This window comes from Gymnodraco acuticeps, unplaced genomic scaffold (assembly GCF_902827175.1).
Source record: "Gymnodraco acuticeps unplaced genomic scaffold, fGymAcu1.1, whole genome shotgun sequence".
In the NCBI taxonomy this organism is placed as follows: Eukaryota; Metazoa; Chordata; class Actinopteri; order Perciformes; family Bathydraconidae; genus Gymnodraco; species Gymnodraco acuticeps.
Window position 1 is genome coordinate 2,004,237 of NW_022991187.1, and position 23,230 is coordinate 2,027,466.

Sequence of the window (23,230 nt, forward strand, 5' to 3'; positions counted from 1 at the left end):
AAGGTTGTGTCCCTCCGTGTTTATGATAAACACAACATTTACCATCTGCAAAGTATCATCACTGAATACGGACTCTTTGTTTGAAACAGCAACAGTCAAAAAAATAGATGTGTCTCAAAAACACTCGACTAAGTTCCCTGTTTGCTAAATATTTGGTCCTCTGTGTTCAACACTTGTATTGAGCAGGCTGAAGAACTCCTCTTATTCAAAGTATAATGCTCTCACGCATGATAGTTATACGGCCTTGTTTACAGAAACAGCGTAAATACAGCCCACGCATCGGCGCTGACATCCTGTCTTAGATTCCACAGCTCTCTGATAACTCAAGTTATATAAGCCAGCTTTGTGTGTAATAGGCTGGGATGGGGAAACTGATGCCAGTCAGAGAACAACGGGGCTGCTGGCAGAGCCTCATCATCCTCATCTTCATAATAATCATTTGCAGCAGTGGAAATGCACACAATCAATCTGAAGTCTCTTCCTGTTATTTTCTACAGGAAGGAGTTCAGAATATGAATACAAGTCTGAAATCATTGTTACATCTAGGAACTGTGAAGACAAAATGAAAAAGAGTAGACATTTTAAACAAAGGGGCAAGCACACTTTGATAAACTGAGAAACAAATAAGTACACTTTCAAGGTGGAAAAGATAATACGTTGAACAAATAAAGTGAATAAATGCACTATGGTGCACTAGATTGAGAAAAAGCTGTCCATAGGAACCTGAGGATTGTCTCCCACACGAGCTCCTCATCTAATTATTGAAACAAACAATGTATTTTTCATCATGGTTTTTTACCTGCATTGTATAGCCACATTTGGTGGCCTCCTGATCATTATTTCCAGAGATACATGTGATTAGGCTGAGACGGCCCCCTTCAGAGGAGCCTACATTTTCGGTTATGTGAAGGTTCCAAACATCAACCTAAACAATTAATTTACAGTAATATATTGCTATAAAACCAATCTATTTAATAAACTAGACATATTAACGTAAGGAAAAAACATGGTTGTGCTTTGTCCTACCTCGGGTAATAGTATCTTAAAAACTAAAGCTTAGTTTAGGGGGTTTGTTTCTCTACTATTAAGTCTTCTTCGGTATGTTCTGTAAGTCGCCACCAGGTGGTGCTCTAATCACCCCAATGTCCTCCTGACTAATTATTTGATAGCCTGTGCTTGTGAAGCCTCAAATGTCAGGCTCAGTCTGCTTGTTTGTTGTTTGTTTGTGTTGATGTGCTCGCGTGCTATAGCACGAGTGGGCGCTTGCAGTCTATGCGCACGTGCGTAATTAGTGCGCGGTCTTGCTAGGCTGTGTGTGAGCTCTCCTGTGTTAAAAGCGAAAAAGAGAAAGCCAAACAGGGACTTTCAACTTTGATTAAACTGTACAAAGATAGGAAAATAATCTCAAACCTGTCATGTAAGTACAGTTTCATTTGAACTTTTATATTAAAGACAACAAAGAAAGCCACAGGGACATTTTAGTTTCAACCCCAGCTAAATATGATGATATATTAACTTTGGTAGGTTTTAATATTAAATGAAGATCCATACACCGAAGATTAAAGAGGCAGCAGAACTATTGCCACATTCTTCATACTTCACAAAGAGATACAAAAATGAGTTCCTCAAATGCTCTTCAATGACCCCTGATGGACCGACCAGGGAGCGATAAAGCAGCCCAGGGGCATCGGCCTGTAATGGGGCTGTTCACCGCCCTGCTGCCAGATCATCAAAGTTTCTCCGGCAGCTCTGCTGGATGAGAGAAATCTCTGCCTGCCCCCAGAGCCAAGAAGACACTCAAGAGAGGCTGGATTTAAAACCCGCCCTCCGGAGGGATCTCGTTTCCCCCAAAAACCTCCCATTTTCTCTCTCACTCACTCTTCTGTCTCTCTCTCTCTTCCCCTCTGTCCCTCTCTGTTCCTTTACCTTTATCCCTCGCCTTTCGCCGTTTCCCCCACCACAATAATGGATCTCACGGCGAGATGTTTGTGTGTCCTCTCCTGTCTCGGCGTGATATTGGCGATCGATTTGGACGCGATTGGTCCGCGCTACTATGTGGAGTCCAGTGCCACATCAGAGGTGATCGACTATAAGGATCCCTGCAAAGCTGGTGAGGTTTTCTCCTTTTCCCCCTGTAGTAGCAACGCTGTGTGCTTCACCTTTAGGAGGTAGAAACATGCCACGAATCTGTTTTGTGTGGCTTTGCACAGATCGGCCACACAAACGCTTTTATCGAGAGATGACAGTAGTGGATGTAGTTTTGAAGAAGGCTTCATAGAACATTGTGTGCGTTTGTTTTGTACTGAGAAGCGGAGTTTTTCAGTTTGAAACATTTGAAGCACACACTGAGTCGCCTCAGATAACCCAGCTCCGAGAGCGGCTGCAAGGCTTTAAGAGTGAAAATAAAAGCATGACAATACATACCTCCAGAAAAGTTTTGTTCTTACTGAAAAAGTTACAGCCTGCTTTTTTGCGGCAAATGCACTTTTATTTTTTGAATGTGATTATCTGGTTCCTGCTGGCGGTCTGCTGGTTTTTTTTCACTTAGAAAACCATCGCTGTTAGTCAAACGAAGCATTTTTGCACTTAGATTTTTTGACTTTTTTTGCTCCCTTTCTAGTTGTTTTTTGTCATTGCAGAAATACTGTTTAGTTTTTTTTCACCGGCTGTCCACACGGCCACTAAAACAAAGTGGAGGAGGGGAAAGTACAGTGGAGTTTATGCACATAATTCAGTTGTCTGTTGTCTTATGGCCAAATATGTCTGCTTCTTTTCTGCTGTGGTGAGACATGCATATTTTTTTTCATAATTTGGCAAATGCATATCTGACTTGTCATTGTAATCTTCCTCTCTGTGTGTGTGTGTGTGTGTGTGTGTGTGTGTGTGTGTGTGTGTGTGTGTGAGAAAACTCACTGTCTTGCCAAATCCCTTTGGGGGAGTTTGAACAGATTGTGTTTTCCATCTGGTGAAAGTATTCAGGTTACAGATACAGAGAGTTGGCTTCACGCAAAATGACCTCTAAAGTGCTTGAAGTGCTTACTGATTTGGCATTTGTCAATTTCTGATGTGGCAGTCAATTATAAAACACAATTGAGTCCTCCAGCTTTACCCGTCTCTTCTTCTTCTTCTTCTTCTTCTTCTTCTTCTTCTTCTTCTTCTTCTTCTTCTTCTTCTTCTTCTTCTTCTTCTTCTTCTTCTTCTTCTTCTTCTTCTTCTTCTTCTTCTTCTTCTTCTTCTTCTTCTTCTTCTTCTTCTTCTTCCCCCCTGAGGAGGAGTACATGTCGAGGGAGATGTAAAGATTGTGCTCCAGGAGCTTTGTGGCTTCACATAAACATGACAAAGGTCAGGCTGCAGAAGAACTGTGTACAAGTCAGTGAAGATGTTGCTTCCTGTTGTTGCTTCACTGTTCAAGTGGTCATAGCAGATTGTTTTGCATCACTAGTATGGATTATAACTCATTAACGCAGAAGACTTCAGAATGAAGGGTCAACAAACCAAAGGCCAATGATCTTGTTTATATTTTAAGAGTTTTTTTTTCATTGCGTTTCCAAGAAATTGTTACGATTTATCGAAAATGTCTCATCTGGGTCATACCCACTTCACAATCCTCAAGCAGTGCTGTTGTTTGTCTTGTTTGTGAGAATGTTATCATTATTAGTAATCCTGTTTTCAGTGTAATTTGGATGGAGTGCCGTTTTGTTTATGGTTTCCTCTGGGCTCGGCTGCAAACAGGTGGTTGGGGAGACGGTCACAAGTACAAACTCCCACTCTCTTAACCCTCGCTGTCTCCAGCTCGTCCAACACACACCTGCTTTCTCCTTCTACCTACTTCACAGTAACATGTTTCCCCTTTATTCCTCATTCGGTTGAAACACCAGAGATTTTTCACTGTCGTCAACTCCTTACTGATGGATCAGGATTCTTGGATTATCGATTTCCTCTCTTTTACCCACATTTTTCACCCAATCACTGCACTTTTTGAGTCTATTTGATCGCCCTCTGTGGGCTCAGGGTCAGCATTTTTCTGTCATGCCGCTTCCGCCCAGGAAAGTGCTTACAGCCGTGTGAAGTTTCAATTGCATTAATGCTCAAATCGGAGTGCATCTCTTGCTTGTATGGCTGTCCTTATGTTACACTGCAGGATTTTAGAACTATTTGTTAACAAGACTTCACATTGTTGTCCTATACAGATAATCTGTAATGGTTGGTCGGTTATATAATTGACTAAATGGTGGCAATTTCCGTTAATGTCTCTGATTGTTTCAAATGCAATTCTTAATTTCTTGCCAGATGTGTGCCATACATGTTCAGTTAAGCAACACAAACCCCCTGATAAATGTTTCAAATTCACAAAGGATTAAAATGTCCTCACTGAATCAGACATGGTTGAAATGTGCATTGATTGAAGCAAGCAGTGCAATAACACTGAAGTAATGCCATCTATTTAGGAAGTTAACCAGTGGAAAATTCCTTAGTTTGCAGAACTCCAAACTTGGCAGCTTTCCAGGAAGTCATTTAAGACTAACCACCCTGTGAGATTAGATCCACTAATTTTCTAAATGAAAGATTGATGGGAAGCAGTCACGCTCATTGTCTACTCTGCTTAAATGATAATCATGAAAGCAGTGACTAGTTCCACATGAATGTATGCATTCATTTATGAAGCAAACATCTTAATCTACTAATGAGTGCTGTTTAAGCCCATGCTTTTTGCATTGAGCTGCTGTGGCCTCAGCTGCAGACAAACCTGAACGCCCCCTCTCCTCCGGTCGCTCTTATGCAAGTGGCTTTCTGGTCTACCTGGCACCCGGCTCTGTCCTGTGACTGGCTCAAACACTTCACTGACTGTGGGTCATTCAGCCAGTGCCAAGGGAAAGCCTGTCTGGAAGTTGGAGGGCAGGCCAACCACACTTTGCCACAGCAGCACAGGTGAGGAGAGTGCAGGCCTTGGTTATCCAACGCCTCTGAAGAATGTGTCAACAGAGGCTTGTGTTTTTACTCTCGCCCCATGATGTCAGGCGTTTACTGTGATTTGGCCATTTGAAATATGGCTGCTGGATTTCTTTTGACAATGTTTCAGAGGTTTTACTTTCTCATAAGTCTGTTTTTAATTCGCTTTTGTGCTGCTGGTTACAACTAAAATTACATAGTACATCAATATTTCTCTTAGCAAATTCCCTTTTTTAGCTTGATACATTGACAGTATGTTGTTAAGATATAAAACAGACATAGGCAAGATAGTGTTAATAATTTTTACATGAAGTGCCTTCTCTCACAAATGGTTCAAGTTTGGTTTTATTTGTTTCTCTTGTTTTTATGCCTCTGAAAATGGCGTCTAAGGCCACGTTTACACGGAGAGGGAACGGGTTGTATCCGCTACAGTTATCTTCTGGACGGTTCATCCACACGAGGCCGTAACGGAACCACGGAAACGGAGCCCTCAAACGATAACGGCTCCCAAGGTGGGTAGATCTGCGGACGAAACGCTCTGGGGGGCCAAACGGCTCCGTGTGTACGTCCTATACGATCATTTCCTGATAACGATGACGCTATAGCCCCACCTCTCCCCACATCTGCTGCTCACCCCCACGTCACCCGCGTCATTGCTGATGTGTTTCGCCAACAACAACAACAATGGCGGATCACAGGGTTGCTTTCGTGCTCCAGACGCTACTGACCATGCTATAGATCAGGGGTGCCCAACCAGTCGATCGCGATCGACCGGTCGATCGCGGGGAGATTCCCAGTCGATCGCGAGATGTGTCTAAAAATAGAACAACAATATTCTGTTTTATCGTTAATGTCCTATAAAATAATCTTCCTGTGCCAGAATAATGCACTTGAACGCATCAAAGCTTTGTGATTGGCCGGCGTGACCCCATGTGTCGGGGCGTGGCTAGTGGGCAGTGCACTAGTTCGCTAACGTTGTCCGTGTCAACAGGAGTGACAGTCCGCACACACACAAGACCGCAATTATGGCAGAAGCAAAACATATATAATTTTCACTCCGAGTGGGAGGATGATTATATTTGTATCTATTCCAATTCAATGTCCATCTGTCTCATCTGCAATGCGAGCGTGGCTTTATCGAAGAAGGGTAATTTAGGAGCGGCATTTCAAAACAGTGCACAAACGCTACGAGACGGAATTCCCTCCTAATTCTGCCCTACGCTCCAAAAGGGGAGGGGCCTGAAAGGACAGCTAAATGCACAGCAGTCCATTTTCACCCGGCCCAACAACAAGAGCAAGGCTGTTAGCATAGCATCTTATCGTGTCAGTCACGTTCTTGCGTAACACATGAAGTCTTTCAAAGACGGCGAAGTTGTGAAAGAAGCATTCATGGAGGCTGCGACGCGCTTTTTGGTGACACTAAAAATAACAGTAGCATTCAAAAAAGTTTTTGATATGATAAAAACTCAAGTTAGATACCGTTATTAATCAGCTGTAAGTTTGAGTTTGTTTGAACTTATTCATTATAATTATTGTACAAAATGGTATAAGAATGCAAACTTAAATTTATTATAGTCATCAATTCAGGTTAAGAAACTAGTGTTGCTTGCATCCTATTTTAAAAAGGCATTTCTTTTTATACTAAAATGCAACAAAAAAAGGGTTTGATTCTATTAATTTTGTCTTTTTTATTGCACTGTTGCAGCAGATTCCTGTAGCTTCAGATCTGAGTTGTCTTATTAGTAAGCCTAATTTATACTTTTGTATATAATGTCAAAGAAAGGGTTCAGAGTCTTTTCTTTTATCCCTGTATCATATGTGGCAGCACTGTTCAATGTTTCTTGAAAACATTACCCACTGTAGTATGTGACGTGTGAATAAACTCCAACTCTGTATCAACAACACTGTTGTGTAACTTCAGTTAAATACTTGTATGTGTGTAGATTAGAAAGAGGTAAGATAAAGGATCTGCAGTATTTTATGAAGTATTAATCGTACAAAGGTCAGTTTTATACAAGTAGAAGTGTGTATTTACCTGGTAGTAGGCTGTCAGTAATGGCTACGCCTCTCTATTTGGACTGGTAGATCTCTGCAGTCTGGCAACTTTAAAAGTAGCTCTCGGTTCAAAAAAGGTTGGGCACCCCTGCTATAGATGTTAGTGCAAACATCTACAGCTCCTCTACCACAACCATCAGCAACAAGTGGACATGGAGAACTACATGAACTACATGTTGCTAAATCTAACGTGGAGAATAAACAGAACGGCAACCAGGCAACTATAGGTGCGTTCACACCAAAAAGAGTACTTTTACCCTCATGTTTAGTGCCTGCTAGAGAGGTGGTACTATCCTGGTACCAAAAAAGTACCAATTTCTATTGGCTGGGCAAATTGCAAACCACGCCCCGTAAAACTCTGAAAAGTTTTGTGAAGCTGCCATTGTATTTGCTGGCATTAGCATTTTTAGCATTAGCCCCGCACACCAACGGAGAGAGAATAACTTATGGCAACACAAAAGAAAACATGGGAGCGGTGGAGATGAGGAGGTGTCGGCGTTCTGGCGAATTATTCGGAAGGCTTAGAAGCTGCTGGGAGTCCCAGCATTTTCTACTGAAGCCAGTCCCCAACTCCGGGGACTTCCAGCCGGGGACTTCGGGTGGCAGTATACGCCGTGAAGTGGTTTGCGGCCTGCCAGTAAAAGAGAAGAAGAAGAAGAAGTGACGTCAGCGGCTCATTTGCGTAATCTTACCTCAGGGAACTTATTCCGGAGTGAACGCGATTGGTACTTAGTGCCCTGGGGTACTAAGTACGGCAAAGTACTTGGTGTCAAAGCGGCTCATGGCAACCATGCTCGGGAGGTCTTATTCACTGCTTTTGGTGTATTTTGTGGCGGAAGTACAGCGCCACTACAGCGCTTCCAGCGGGTCGACCGGTCTCGTGTGGACGGACACGTTTCTTGAGCCGATTCCGTGTGGACGGAAGACTTTTTTGATATCGACTAAGGTTCGTTTTCGTCTCCGTGTAAACGTGGCCTAAAACAGATCCCATTTGTTACCGACCTCCTGCTCTGGCGATGAGATGGGCTCTCTGTTGACCTTCATGATTGGGCCTTTAAGCAACACTTAAGCAGATGCTTTTCCTTTATCATGGAATACAGGCTGTATAGCCGAGCCCACACTGGGTGTTTTTCTTACATTACAGGCCCCCTGCCTCTCCTCTCTCTGCAGGGTTCAGGTGATTAGGGAGCCAATCTATTGGCACGATCTTGCTGCATTAGTTTGAAAAATATGTTTGTCGCCAGAGCTAAGTAATAACTAATCTTGCATTACATTAATACCAAGTCTGGGTTCGGAGCTACAGTGAAAACAAATGCTTTGGAAGGGCTAATTTAAATGACTCGAATGATGCCCAATTAGCCTTCCATAATAAGCAGTTTAGCAATCACTTTTGCATTTTTCTCGGTAGGTTTTTTCTAAGTAAATCAGCAGTTCTACATTTCTGTTCATCTGGTAGAGATATTTTTCTGTTCTCTCCACCTCTGGTTAAAAAAAATGTATTTTATTTGTGGAAAGTGTTCCAAAGAGTCTTCTAGATTTAGTTAATCCGCAACCCCATTTAAACTTTGCTTAGGACATCTGTTCTGAGAAATGTCCTCTGCCAGACAGCATGACTATGTGTTAGTCTGCTCTGTAAACCACACATGCAGAACAGGCCAAATGGTCTAAATAAGTTTTTGTCAAAGGTGAAAATCCTTTCCTTGTGGCGATGAATTATTCATCTATACGGAGCAGAACTGCTGGTGGCATTAAAAGAGACAAACGGCTGGCGAGCTGATGAGTCATTAGAGGTTTGACGGGCAGTCGGTATATCAGTGATCAACGGCAGGGATGAGCTGGGAAATCCAATCTGCTAATGGGCTTGATGGAGTGTGAAATGTTAAAGGGGAGTCCGTCTCATGCTGGGTGCCCTTTGCAGCTCTCATTTTGTCAATAGATTGGAGCTGTAGTGTGGTGACAGGAACTCGGTCTTGATCTCATCTGCGGCTGTGATGAGTCTTTTATTGGAGAATAATTACTCTAATCGTCAGGCTGTAGCTTGAGACTCCCAAATAATCTCTCCTCTAATCACATACCTTTCTGTCATAAACTTTTGAAATGATCAGAGTGCAGATAAGTGGACTTTTTTCCCCTCCCCTGCCTTGGGGAGCAAATTGCAGTGTAAGGAAATGTCTAGGTAAGCATTTGCTAAAGAAAAAAACAGCTGGTTTTAAATAAAGGAGAGAGGTATAACAACAGGAATGCACGATACAATTCATCTCACTGTAGTTAGGATTATGCATTTCCCTTTTTCTTCGTACTTTATCTCAGTATTTATGTTACACAAATGTTGCTACATTTGGAGAAACTTTAGATTCATAGATTAGGATTTGACACAAAGTGCTAATAGGGAATGAAACCTGAAAGGTGACTAAAAGTACTTACACTGTCATAAAATGGTGATCACCTTATTGCAATACACTATTGGCCTCCATTTAAATTCAAATGCAGCGTTTGTTTCCAAACACAGGCCGTGAAAGGCGGTGCCAGGGTATTGTGATTCATTCCAGGCTTACATATTGGCCGGGCTTTCTCATCCCTCATCAGTAGGTCTTGTATAGGCAAAGGCTGTCTAAACATCGCTATGAGTGCAGTGAGGAGTAAACCATGGCCTTCTAAATATAGACTGCTGTTGGTGTCTGTATGGGCTTAGTATTGATGTTTGTGCAGGTTTTAGTGGCAGATGTCGTGGTCTGGTATTCGCGGAAGGAGATTTATGGGAATAGTCGTGCAGTGTTTGACACCGCAGAGGTCGAGGCTAGGGCATTACACAAATCAATGGGATTAATTTGATTGAGATCTCATGTGTAATCTGTGCTGATTGATGGGGGCAGTCTGAGATGAGAAGGATTAGGATGGTTTAGATTAACTAAAACAATTCAATGGATTTGGACCTTATCACATATCAAATATGTTTGCCAAAGATCATATATGTCGTTTGTGAAATATAGGCATATCAATCTTTATTTAAACGTAAATGCCCATAAAGTATATCTTCTTCATCATCTTCTTCTTTTCTTCAGTTGTTTTCTCTGATTTAATCTAAACTACAACGGTAGCAACACACCCTACAACATTACCAAACTACTCTGCATAGATATTCATATTACAGTTGCAGCTGTTGTCATTTAGGTAATGGATAATGTTTGGGTAGATATGCAGCACGGCGCTTTACGGTGATCACTTGCCATCTGCTACATTCACTGGGTTTTAATCTACAGTAAAACACAGGAGTCTCTCCTTGTTTGTACTTTATACCGTCACAGCGCTCTGTCTCTAGATGAGTTATCACCTTTCTCCATAGCCTGTCCTCAATCCCAGCCTGGAGTTGTGTACAAAAGATTCCTTAAAACCATGCGTCTGTGGATAATTAAAGCCAGGAGACAAGGGGATTAATTCACAATCCCTGGGAGTCTTTCCATAAACCTGCAACAGCGTCTCCAGGACTACTGCTGCCCGGGGGAAATGAGTCCTAATGCCACCGGGCCGTGCATTTGCTCACTTCAATCTCCACTGTTGTCTGAGAACAATGACACTGCGGATTACCCGGCCTGTCTCCGGCACGGTGCTGGAGGATTGGGCAGAAAGCGCAGCCCTCTGTGAACCTCATGGGGGGGGGGGGGGGGGGGGTCATCGCGTTATTCGGTCATGCACATAATACTGATAATATGGTGCGAGGTGACACTGGAGGTGGAAATCAACATCCCTTAATTGTTGTCTGTCCTTTAGAGGGAAAAACTGTTTCATAGTAATGTTTTTGAATACTTTTTCTCAGTGTTATGACAGCAAATGTAGAATTAGGGACTGCCTGTTCTTTGCAGCGTTCAGCCAGTTCTGGGAATCCGTAGTCAGCATATCCATCCTTTACTGCGCAACATCTGGTAGCTAGCTTCCTCTTATCAGTGGTGTTTTTGGCAATAGTTGCTAGTGTTAGTGCTGATTGAGTGTGTTTTGCATCTCAGGGATTTGAGTTGTTGTTTTTTGCGAGCACGAATTAAAGGATCCCTTTGACCTCTGGCATTTAAAGCCGGGCTCTGTGCGTGTCCGGACATGCCGGTCGTGATCTACACCTTTTCTTATTGCTGTCATTAACCTCCTAATCCCAAACACAGTCATTGAGCTGAGTGTCGTCCACATCCTGCAGCGTGGAAGCCTGGCTTGTATCAGCTCCAGATTGTTTTAATAATACTCTTCTGGTGCCAAGTTGGTTGTGTCTTTGTTTCTATTGTGCAAATCATCCCTTTCCCTCTTGACTTTTGTCAAACTTTTATAGGAGTGCGGGAGATGAAGGATTTTTCCTCAGGATGTTTTTGTTGCATACTAAAATAAAATATAAAGCCACGAGCAGCTTGGAAGCTAAATAAAATAAAGTTTATCTACACATGATTGCTTTGCTTTCACTAGGAGGGATTTTTTTACAAACCTTTCACAAATAGCCTCAGTAAATCACTCCCATTAACTCGGTTTTATAGTGGTTCTCCTGGCTTTTTACCCCTCTGGGTTGCTCTTCACTCCACCGCAAAACACACATGCAGAAGGCTGTCATTTTCTCTCTGCTTCACATCTGCCTTCCCTATTCAGAGCTGCGGTGTGCACAGAGAGGATGTCTTCTTCCTCTCTGTCCTTCCCCTCTCGTTGTCCTCTCCTGTTCAGACATGGATTACAGTGCCACCCCTTTGCCCTTCTCTCCCCCCTTCTGCTTCTTCCAACCCCCCCCCCCCCAACTGCATACAAGCCTGGCCATAAATTCTAGAAACGTGCTGGTGTTAAAAGCCTGTAAAAGTGAGCGTCCTGTTTCTGCGGAGAGGACTCCTAGCTTATAGAAATGGGGCATTTAGAATCCAATAAAGCACATACCTCATAAAGTGGGACTGTTTGGTTATGTTTCCCTCTCCTTGGCCTCATTAAAAAGCTATTACTTGTTCAAGGTGCCCCATATTACTCCATCGAGGCAACGTCTTACAGTATCATATCTTCTGTTAACCCTCATTAACTATCCAAGGACGCCAGGCGCACAGTAGTGAATGCAGTTGTTTGGTCACATCTGAACATACTACGTTAATCATGTTGTCAGGTTTCTGAGTTCATGCTCTCTCTTCATTGCATGAACCTTCCTGACCCATGTGCGAAATGCTGCTTGCTTATATTTTTCATATCCTATAATTTGGAGTCCAGACAAGGCGGCTTTCCTGTTATCCAAACACATACACTGCTGTTTCACAACTCTATTCCCTCTGCAAGGAAAGGGTAACTAAGAGAGTCAGGAAAGAGTCATGTATATGTTTTTTATTTATGTGTTACACGCTCGAGGCCCGGCCTTACACAAGTGACCGGGCCTCCGTGCAGCCGACTCTGTCTGAGACGCAGGAAAAGCTCCAGGCCACTTGGCGTCTCAGACAGACGCTCCATATTGTGCATCTGCCTTTCAATCCTCTGACATGTGCCATCTCTGTTTTTTTCTGTTTCAGTTGCCTTTCTGGGAGACATTGCTCTTGACGAGGAGGACATGCGAATGTTTAAAGTGGACAGAATAATAGATCTGGCTCAGAGGACCGTCCAGATGGTTAATCACACAGATACAGGTAACAACAAAAACAGATTCAAAGATGACAACATATGGTGATATAATGAAATTCTAACAAAACAAGTGAAACGAACATGGGCCCCTCTAGAAACCTATTTTGTTTCTAAAGGGGCCCTACTATGTTCATTATCAGGTTCATATCTATATTTAGTGTTTTCCACTCTTACATTTTCAAAAGCTCTTTATTTTTCTCATACTGCCTGTGCTGCAGCACCTCTTTTCACCCTCTGTCTGAAACCAGAGCCCAGTCTGCTCTGATTGGTTAGCTGGCCGGCACTGTTGTGATCGGTCAACCACTTAGAGATGTCCCGCCCCTTAGCCTATCACGTACAATGTGTTGGAGCGCTAGCCAAAAGCCAAATCACGAGTGTTAAACAATGATGTCATTATGTTTGAGAAATAAATAAAGTTACAGAAATAAATAAAGGTGTCCAAATGAGGCGTTTCAGTCAGGGGGGGGTAGTAGTGTGTGGGAGATAAACTCCGCCTGCAGACCATTTACATGTCACACTTCAGGAAAGAGAAAACCCAAAAAGCATAATAGGGAAAACACTCTCTTCCACTGCAGCAGTCCAACCACTCACATCCTCTCAAACTGAGAGCTGGCAGCAGCACCTGTCAGGTAGCAGTTGTGTGTTTATCATAAGCCCTCTTTAAATGTTTAGGCCTTCAATTGGCCTGTTATCACTACGCACCGACGGTAATTGCAAGGCTTTGTCAGGTTATATGTTGTTCTTAAAAATAAAAAGCGGTATTTAAGCTACAGCTGTGAGTCGGGAGCCACCAAATAGTATTCACAATCCTATAAACCGTAGGTGAGCGTGATCCAACAAGTGTGTGCATGCTGCTGTTTGCTACTGACGCTGTCAATTTGCTGTGTTTCAGTTAATTGGCATGCTGAGGAAAATAAATGTTTTTTTAGGATTAGAAATACAATGCGGCTCTTCAGAGAACGATTGATTTATAGAGTAAATAGTTATCCCCGATGCAGGGAGTTAAGAGGACACTCATCTCTGAGTATCCGTTGAGCAGGTGAGTCACTGCGCTTCTAATTGTTGTCTAGTGAAGAGGATACTGTTGGGAAATAAATGATATTGGAGCAAATATAACTGCTGACGTCAGCTACTTTAACTCCTCTTAAACCCATTGTTCAAACAATGTCATAGAAAATGGAATCTTGTGGAGTACATACTATGTTACCATTGAATGACTTAAGTGTGCAGCTTTGTGGTGAAAGCTCTAGTGAAAGAATGTGGTTGACATTATATGAGGCGTGTGGCGCAGTGGGTTGAGCGTTGGTGTTCGGATCAGGGGGTCACAGGTTCAAACCCCACTGCAGTCAGCATGTCGTTGTGTCCCTGGGCAAGACACTTCACCCCAAATTGCTCCTGTGGGGATTGCCCACAGTATTGAGTATGTAAGTCGCTTTGGATAAGAGCGACTAACAAGTGACATGTGATGTAATGTACTATGAGGCATTAGCGTCCTTATGACAATGAATTAGGTTACATAAGTGTCTACTCGTCCGTGTGAGTACTGTTTTGCTGTAGTTTATTGTGTGCCCCTGTACTTTAATCAAGACTTCTTTACTCACCTTGTATGCAGGCGAGAAAAAAACATAGGGTGAGTATTTGATAGAGAAAACAGCATTTCAAAGTATTCCTTCAAACATCACAAGGGACTGTCATCTTCCATAACAAATCAGTACAAACATTTTAAAGCAAGACAATCATTTTATAGCATTTTCTACCCAGTCTTTCGCGATTAGTTCTCAGTGTATGCAAATTACTCAAAAGTGTTCATTATTAAACAGGCTATCGTATTTCAGGAAACCAGATAAATGAAAAATGAATGTAGACCCTGAACACAGCAGCTACAGGTGTGGTCGCATCTCTTCGCCTAATCCCAAATCTAATCCTTATCTTCAGCCAAAAAAACACATCCATGTCCAAGTTTAAGTGAAGGTGGGAGATGTAATCGTATTATTGTAATTAACTCATCATCCACAAGTTTTCCCTCCCAGCACTATCAGCTACTCGAGCAGATTTGGCTGTTATCAGACGTTCCTTCAACACATGCACAAGTGTACGTGCTAATTGATCTCGCCAGGCTGCTAAGATGTACTCTTGCAGACTGAAATTCAACAGAACACATTGTACCATCAAATTTAAACGAGAACAAAACGGTGAAAACTGTGGCTCGCATGTAAATCAAATTTGGATAGAAAAGCTCGTAGTCGCACAGCTTGCACAAGTTTTGTTTTGGAAAAACAATCCCATGTGCAGGATGTACTCAAACCAGATGTACTTGTCTTTGTTCCTACAGCGAAAGAACAACCTTATTGTTTTGGCTTTGGCCAGGGTAATCCACGTCGTTCTTAATACTAAAAGTGTTGCTAGAGATTCACCCTCTTCAAGCTATTTTCCTTTTACATGCACCATGGAAGTAAGGATGTCGTGCCCGAAACCCCTACTCTATCGTTTCTGCATACAACTCATCATTAGATAGAGGTCAACATGTTAATTAACTGTCTTACAAAACTTTAAATTAAACGTGTATTAACTTCCGAACCAAGGACATGCATCAATCTGCCTAGGGAGTTCTGCGGATTTTCATTAAATCACATCTTTAACCCTAAAGTGACAGACTCAATGCTGTTAGAGGCTTTATGTGGAAATAAAACCTGCAGTGTCCCTTCTAAAGCACAGCGAAGAAAAATAACATTATCAACAGCACATCACTTTTTATACAATAGTTATATTTATGGCTTGAACTTAGGACTCAACCCAACACACACTTACTGCTCTGCGTGATTTCTAGTTCTCGGCCTTGGTCATCCCTCTTCAGAAGTTATTATCGGCCTTATAAGGAAAGGACTTATTTTGGTACAGTGATGTAATGAAGCATGCATAATCAAAGACAACATGTACTTCCTACTAAGGTCTCAAATACTCAAAACTAAGAAAATACTATTCTTGGATGTGGTTAAAATGAAAGGAAAACAACATTTTCATGGTGGCCAACTGTATTTTAACATTGCTTTTTTTACTTTAGCTTCAGCAGGATTTAACGTCTTTGTGTGTTTGGTTAACATTTTAGCTTTATTTAAATAATAAGCACATATCCTCGACATCTGGGTCTTTGGTCATTAGTTATTTTATTCTCAGACCCAATGCAAACCCAAATTAATTCCCAGGAATTTTTGCAATAATGCTTTTTGGGTGTTTCCCTTTCCTGTATAAAGGTTTGTGTGAATGGTCTGCAATGCCTAAAACACCTCGTCCTTTGTCTTCTTCTGTAACATAATGACATCACTATGTAACACTCTCGCTTATTGGCTAGGGCTCTAACATATTGTACGTGATAGGCTAAGGGGCGGTACATCTCCAAGCAGTTGACCAATCACAACAGAGCCGGCCAGCTAACCAATCAGAGCGGACTGGGCTCTGGTTTCACACAGAGGGTGAAAAGAGGAGCTGCAGCACAGGCAGTATGAGAAAAATAAAGAGCTTTTTGAACATTAAAGCATGGAGACATGTCACAGTAGAGACACAAAATACACGTATGAACCTAAAAATGAACATAGTAGGGCTCCTTTAAGTAAATCAAATTAAATCAACAAACCATATGTACTTGCCATTAGTTTTTAATATTCTTTGATGCACATTGCAGCTGTTCAAACATCATGTGAGAGTTGGTTTATATCTCGCTAACACCAGATGAGTGCAGTTATTTGCTTTAATATAAGTTTTTCAGCATAGTACCATACAGAAGGAGGATTTTGCTACATGTGGATCATTTATGAATGTTTCTTATTATTATCACCAGGTTTTAGGTAGGAGCTTAGTCTCCATGGTTACTCTGCATTTATGAGCTTTGGAGTGTCATTAAAGCGATGCAATTAATTTGGAAGAAGAAAGAATTCAGCTTCAATAAAATCCATTTGTGCAAAATTGGAAAAACAATGTTATTTGAACAAAGGGAGTGCATTTAATATCCAAAATGAGAAATATTAATCAGACTTTCTATGTGGAGTCAAACCTTTGATAAAAAGTCTAATTGGTGGAACAATCCAAAACGTATTTTCTCTTCATAAAAAGTGCATTTGCTCGGACTAAGAGAAGTGATTCATGTTGCGTTGTTTTGTATTTGTGTCTTCTCAGGATCAACCGGTCAGAGTATCCAAAATAGGCAAGGTTCACGCCGCAGGAAAAGGGCAGCGACATCCAGACCTGAACGAGTGTGGCCTGAAGGCGTCATTCCCTATGTCATCAGTGGAAACTTCAGTGGTGAGTAACAAGGCAGTGTTGCTGCAGAATATAGTAAGCATATAATTATCATCTATTCAAGTCATCTTTTTTAACTGAGACTTATTCCCAATAACATAAAATGAATAAAGAAATGAACTGTTTTAACTTTTTATATAGCGACCTTTAAGACAATGCATATGATGGGATCAGTGCTGGATAGATATTGGACAATATGAACTTTTAAAGTAACAATTCCCTTCGCTGATCTTAGCGTATCCCGTAATCATCAAAATATTCTTAAAACTGTTAAAATGACAGTCAAACATAATTGAATCTTCATTTGTATTGCATCCTTTATAAGTGAATAAAATACATTAAAAGTATCTTATATAACAGGGGGTCCGCGGGGTCCTAAAAAGTATTAAAAGTTGATAAATCAATTTAGCGAAAATGAAGGCTATTAAAAAGTACTAAACGGCATTTTCCAAGGTATTACATTTTGTAGCTTGTTTTCAATACGTATATCAATGGTCCAAAGAGGTTGTATTCTACAGTCTGCCTGAGTGTAATCATTGCGTAGGTGTGTAGTGTGATTCTGTGTAGTTTATTTATGGCATCCCGTTGGGTTTGACGTCATCTGAACAGGACATCGCACGCTCACTGCTTGATAGCGCGCGAAGCTCCGTTTACAGCGGCGGACTGGCCATCGGGACGTTTGGGACGAATCCCGATGGGCGGCGGTACCGAAGTAGGCCGGTCGAGAGTCCCGGGCTGATTTGTAGTCCCAGTCCGCCCCTGTCCGTTTACGCCGGTTGTTAAACAACATCGTTATGGAGAAATGCAAGTTTGCGTCCAAATGGTTGGAAGATAAGGAGGAAGGACAATCAATACTGCTTATAGTCAATGTGAGGTGAAGTGTGTCGCCAATGTAACCGGTTAGAACTCCAAGTGGCGATGAGGTCTTAAAATGTATGGAAAGGGTCTTAAAAAAGGTTTTAAAAGGTGTTACATCTGACTTCAGGATTCCTGCATATACCCTCTATAAGCTAATCATGATAGATTAAGTCCCCCTTCATAAATAAAGGATACATAAATGTAAAACAAAAACATTGTTAGAAAGCAGCATTGTCTGTTCTTTCTTACTTTACTTTTTTAAAATTCACCACAATCAACTTTTTTGGAGTGTTTTTTACCACAAGCCATGATATAATCCCATATCCTTTCATCCCTATTGCTCGGTGATGTTTTAAAGCAAAGTACATGGTGCAATTTCTAAATGATAAAACCAAGATTAGGACAAAACTGACGAGGTCTACCTTGTGATGTCCCATGTCTTCATTTCCAGGAGCAGAGTGTCTAATCTCGGGCCTTAAAGCTGTTTCCGGATGCTTCTATTCATCCTTCCTTTTTCTATCAAATGTGTGAGCTTTGGTCAGCTCCACTGATCCGTCCCCTCTCTGTCTTTGTTTTCAGGCAGCCAGCGGGCCATTTTCCGCCAAGCCATGCGCCACTGGGAGAAGCACACCTGTGTGACCTTTGTCGAGAGGACGCAGGAGGAGAGTTATATTGTCTTCACCTACCGACCATGTGGGTGAGTCAGTGGGGTTTGAAGCTCCCGCATGAAGGAACCGAACAATGGTCAGCCTCTGTTGGGCCTTCTTTATCTACGGCTAATTATTTAGCGCCCTGATTAATTTTCTTTGCTTCCTGCTCTGCAGCCTTTCACCATTGTTCATCCTCTCCGACCGCAGTCTCTGTGTGAGTTGTTATTTCAACCCCCTGCCAGTCCTGGGAGAAGCGGTCATTCAGTGGCCAGGAATGTTTCCTGTGCGCTGCATCAGTCACTGCACACTTGTGTCAAACACGGTGTTCAGAAGTGCATCCAAGGGAGAGACTTCCTGCATCACACTGTGTACTGCACTCCACTGAAGTTAGACTCAGTGTCCACTCAGCGTTTCTTCTCTCTAACTGATACTCAGGGGAAAGTGCTGTTTGTGGCTCTTGTTGTTGCTAAGCGACGATTGACAACCTGTTTGCGGCGCTCAGTGCTCTTTTATTTAGCGATTACATATCTTCAAATTAAAGTACTTGCTTCTGCTGGTAAGACAAACCAATGCAACCTATTCATTTAGAAGGAAAAAGAGAATTATTAAGTTCCCAGAAGCCTCAAATGTTCCCAGCCCCCCATGTTTTAACCTCACACAGAAATGAACCACAAGCTGGAGTCATTATGTCATTACACACAATGTACCTCTCCCACTGATATGTATCATTCAACAGAGGCAGCTTAACAGAAAGCGGATGCAGCTCATGAAAGCAGCTTTTCCCAGCCAGCAGTTGATAGCCATTTTTAGCCCGGTGACTGGCCTCAGGGGCAACAGGGATTACATTATCCACGCAGGCGGCAGCGGTTAGCAGTGGGAACGCTTGACTCCGCTGCATATTCAGAAGGCCCCCATCTGTCCTGTGCAAAGTTCAAGGCGTATCTCAGGAGAGGCTCTCAGTAATTAGAGAGTGGCTGTCTGGCCCACAGGACACGATGTGTGTGCCCGTCCTCCCAGACTCCTACACTGAAGCTTTCATGTCCCACTGCGACGGAGCGCTGCAGCCCGCCAGCTCCCACCGCCGCTCAGCGTTAGCACTGGCAGGCGGATGAATGAATGTCACTGCTGTGTGTGTGGATGACGGGCCTCCTCGTGCAGCTCTCTTGTGAAACAGAGCAGAGGTTGTTGATATAATGTTGCTCTCATTAAAAGCTCCAATAAAAATGAACAAATTGTTGAAATATAGGAGCTAGTAAACGTTATAGAGCCAGCAATCTTTCCTCATCTTCTCACCCCGCCGCATGTTTTTTAAATGTACTAAAACATAACGTCTAGTCACTATATTTGGCATTGTTAACACTGCCTCTTTGTGTGTGTGGGTGGGTGTGTGTGTGTGTGTGTGTGTGTGTGCTGATTCATAGGTGCTGCTCCTATGTGGGTCGTCGCGGAGGGGGTCCTCAGGCCATATCCATCGGGAAAAACTGTGACAAGTTCGGCATTGTGGTGCACGAGTTGGGTCACGTGATCGGATTCTGGCACGAACACACGCGGCCCGACAGGGATGAACACGTCAGCATTATCAGGGACAACATCCAACCAGGTAAGAGTCTCAACCGTCCCACAGCGATAATGTTGGAAAGATGCAGTAAGAGGCGATACATAATAAAGGTAACACATTTGCACACAAACCTGGCCTAAGGTAGAAAATAATCCTCCTTGGAAAGTGTTAATAGATTTGCTCAACAGCATATAAACAGCTCGTTATGATGGTCAGTATCCAGGCCAGTTTTTTTAACACCATTGTCTGTTAAAAGGATCACATGTTCAATCTTTTTAATATAAATCGGGTGTGTTTGAAGCCCTATTGCGTGACTCTCTTCTCTGAAAGCACCTTTGACATAAAGGTTACACAGCATGACCCTGCATCAAATTTCAACTTTTCCTCTCACAGGACAAGAGTATAACTTTCTGAAGATGGAACCGGGGGAGGTGGACTCTTTGGGAGAAGACTATGACTTTGACAGCATCATGCACTATGCCAGGAATACATTCTCCAGGTAGGAGTCAGGCCAAGTTCCCCTTCTTACGGCCCAGACATGAAAACTAGTCGAGTCCGGCCAAGCTGTTTCCCGCACTGCTGTAACCTTTTAACCTATTATCTCTGTTTTCCATTTCGGCCATTAGGGTGTTTGTTATGACTATATAGATCTGTAATGCACCGGGTCTGTGTCTATGGGCTGCTGCTGAGTAATGTGGCAGGATTCCCAAAGAGAAGAAAGAAACGCTTAAATATCTCCAATAATAAATCACAAAAAGCGATGTAGCCTGAGGACAAAAAAAGTTCAGAGAAGGCTCTTTGTTATTTGAACGTCTGTTTTGGATCTGAATTGTCTTACTGTGTTAAATTCAAAGAGATAGAAAATTGTTTTTGGGAGAAAGTAGGTCTTCAGTAGGTACAACAAAAAACTCTATTTTATACTCTCTTAGCTTTTTTTGGCTGGCCTTTTTTCAACAAGTGTTGCTCACATTCTATGGGGCCTTGGGGAGACTGTAGGAGCGCTAATGTGATTTATTCAATGTTTGGATTAAATTGCGTATTGCTGTAATGGAAATACTGAGGGTCACAATATAATACATGTGCATGAAGTAAGACTTAGCAAGAAATCTGACATGTTTGGGTCCATCTGGCTCTTTGCAAATCCAGAGTGAATTAAATTAGACCCGTAAGATTCAATAGCTGAGCTCTTACTTCATAGGCTTTGACCTTTTTTTGGCGCCCTCAACAACTTTATCTACACTTTTAAGGTCACAACTTCTCCCGCGTTAGCAGCTCTGGTCTGGGTTTTTTTAGGTTTTTGAGAAATTTGTGTTTTTGATCATTTCAAAACGACTCCTTATTGTTGTAGTTAAAGCCAAGTCTTCATACCATAGTGAAAGTGTTCTTCGGTTATGTGCCAGCTCTTTCCCACAGCCTGTTCACATTAAGGCTCCTCTCCCTGATTCCTGCTGCTTTTCGAGCAGCAGCAGCAGCCCCAATAAAGCAGCACGGTCCTGGGGCTGAGCGAGCCCAGCAACAGTAGCTCTGCTTCATCATGACAACATGTCTTTGTGCCACTCTCAAGGCTATGTGAAGCTTCTTGTAAAAGTTGTGCCTTCACACCATGAAGCACCTCATTATGCTACTGAAGGCTCTTTGAAGAGGCCATGGTGATTAGTAGCATGATGTCCACATAGGCAGGGACTCAGAGATTCATTTCCTACGCCTGCTGCAAAGCCTTTCAGCACCTTCATAGCACTCAGGTGTTATAATACATGCCATGCTACTGAATGTGGTTTGCACTCCAAGCACAATTTAGGTCTATCATTAATAATCACCTACACATGGTAAGGAATGCAGTAGTGGGCATTTTATTGTCTGCATTAATGTTCCCTTTGTGTTTTCCCATATGAAGGAAAGGCTCTGCTAACGTTTAATGATCCCCAGGCTCAGCAAATAAAACCACATGACTCTAAATGTCTGTATCTTAGAATTTGGACAGTTTGTAAATACCTTGATTAAATGGCTAAACTATTAAAACCAGATTAAAGCGCATTGAGTATTGAATTAGTGGGAAAGTCCTGTTTGTAAAAGGGGAACTGTAAATATCTAACCCTTACTTAACACTTAATTCTCTTTCCTTACTCCCTGTCAGATGCTACAGGAAGCTTTTCCAGATGTTGTGCTGTCATTCAGCACGGCACAGGGCTGTTTCGACGAGGAAAGATGTTACTAGAAAAAGCCTCATGACGAATACTGGTCAGTCTGGGCTCTTACTCTAGTCATCTTAGGCTGTGGTTGATTTAAAGTCTAATTTACCAGCTGGGTGACTGCACAGCCAAAATAGACCTCTTGGGGAAGTTGATTCATATTCCGAGTCATCATTGTAAATACACATGCATCGCCACGCTCACTGTAAAGTGCCTTCCTGACAACCTGTCCATGTACATTAAATTATTTCGCAAGCTGTGACAGCCGACCTTTACATAGAGCCGTGTAAATATTATGGTTACCTCCTGCTGCCATGTACAGGATATGACAGTTTTGTGTAAGAAAACTGCATTTTTTTCCACCCTTCCTCTATCGCTTAGATAAACACATGTGGGAACATTTTGGACAGCTGCAGGTCACTTCAACTTTGCAAAGGTCTACCTATAGCAGGAGTGGTTTTGACAGCTTTTAGTAAGCAAGAGTGGGTGCCATGTGATCCAGACTAAGCAAAAACGGAGGTTACTAAGATCATTACTACCATACTGAACTTTGGACTTACATGTGTCCTCTATATATATATATATGTGTTCCCCACAACCAGCTCTCCCATGCCCTGTGTTACTCTCTGAGTGTATGGGCCTCTTCTAAACGGCCATGCTCTTGCAGCAAACAGATTCTGGGAAGCAGGGAGGGAATCTTTGTGTAAACGTAAGCTCAGCTGGGTGTAGGCCAATGTACAGAAATGCCTGTCGGGCCCCGTGCATCCAAACTGAGAGTGCACTTAAAGCTGAAATATGGCACGGCCTTTCTTGTTTGGTTTGTCTTTGTTCGGGAAAAACAGGAAAATGAGGGACCATAAAGTTATAGTATAGCTTCTGGTATGATATGATGATATAACATGAGACATATTTTCCCAAACCTTTTTTTTAGTTCATACCAAAAACTACTTTTTCTCCAGTGTGGGCTTTGAGGTCTACATGATGAGTTCGTGACCTCCACTGCAGCTCATAACTAGTTTGATTTTTTTAGAAAATAAGAGAAAAAGTTGTTTTTAGAGGAC

At 42.3% G+C, this 23,230-nt stretch overlaps 1 protein-coding gene across 2 annotated transcripts in view; it reads left to right on the plus strand.

Annotated features, from left to right (window-relative positions):
• Nucleotides 1–1,806: 1,806 nt before the first annotated feature.
• The window catches only part of bmp1a (bone morphogenetic protein 1a), a 36,354-nt gene continuing 14,930 nt past the window's right edge, over nucleotides 1,807–23,230 (plus strand). The window contains exons 1-6 of one of the 2 annotated variants that reach the window (XM_034238182.1): nucleotides 1,807–2,110; nucleotides 12,513–12,626; nucleotides 16,792–16,917; nucleotides 18,352–18,469; nucleotides 19,844–20,022; nucleotides 20,374–20,479. In XM_034238182.1, the coding sequence (XP_034094073.1) occupies nucleotides 1,966–2,110; nucleotides 12,513–12,626; nucleotides 16,792–16,917; nucleotides 18,352–18,469; nucleotides 19,844–20,022; nucleotides 20,374–20,479 (788 nt within the window). In that variant the 5' untranslated portion in view covers nucleotides 1,807–1,965. The remainder of the gene's footprint in view (nucleotides 2,111–12,512; nucleotides 12,627–16,791; nucleotides 16,918–18,351; nucleotides 18,470–19,843; nucleotides 20,023–20,373; nucleotides 20,480–23,230) is intronic. The other variant, XM_034238183.1, reaches the window with a different exon arrangement.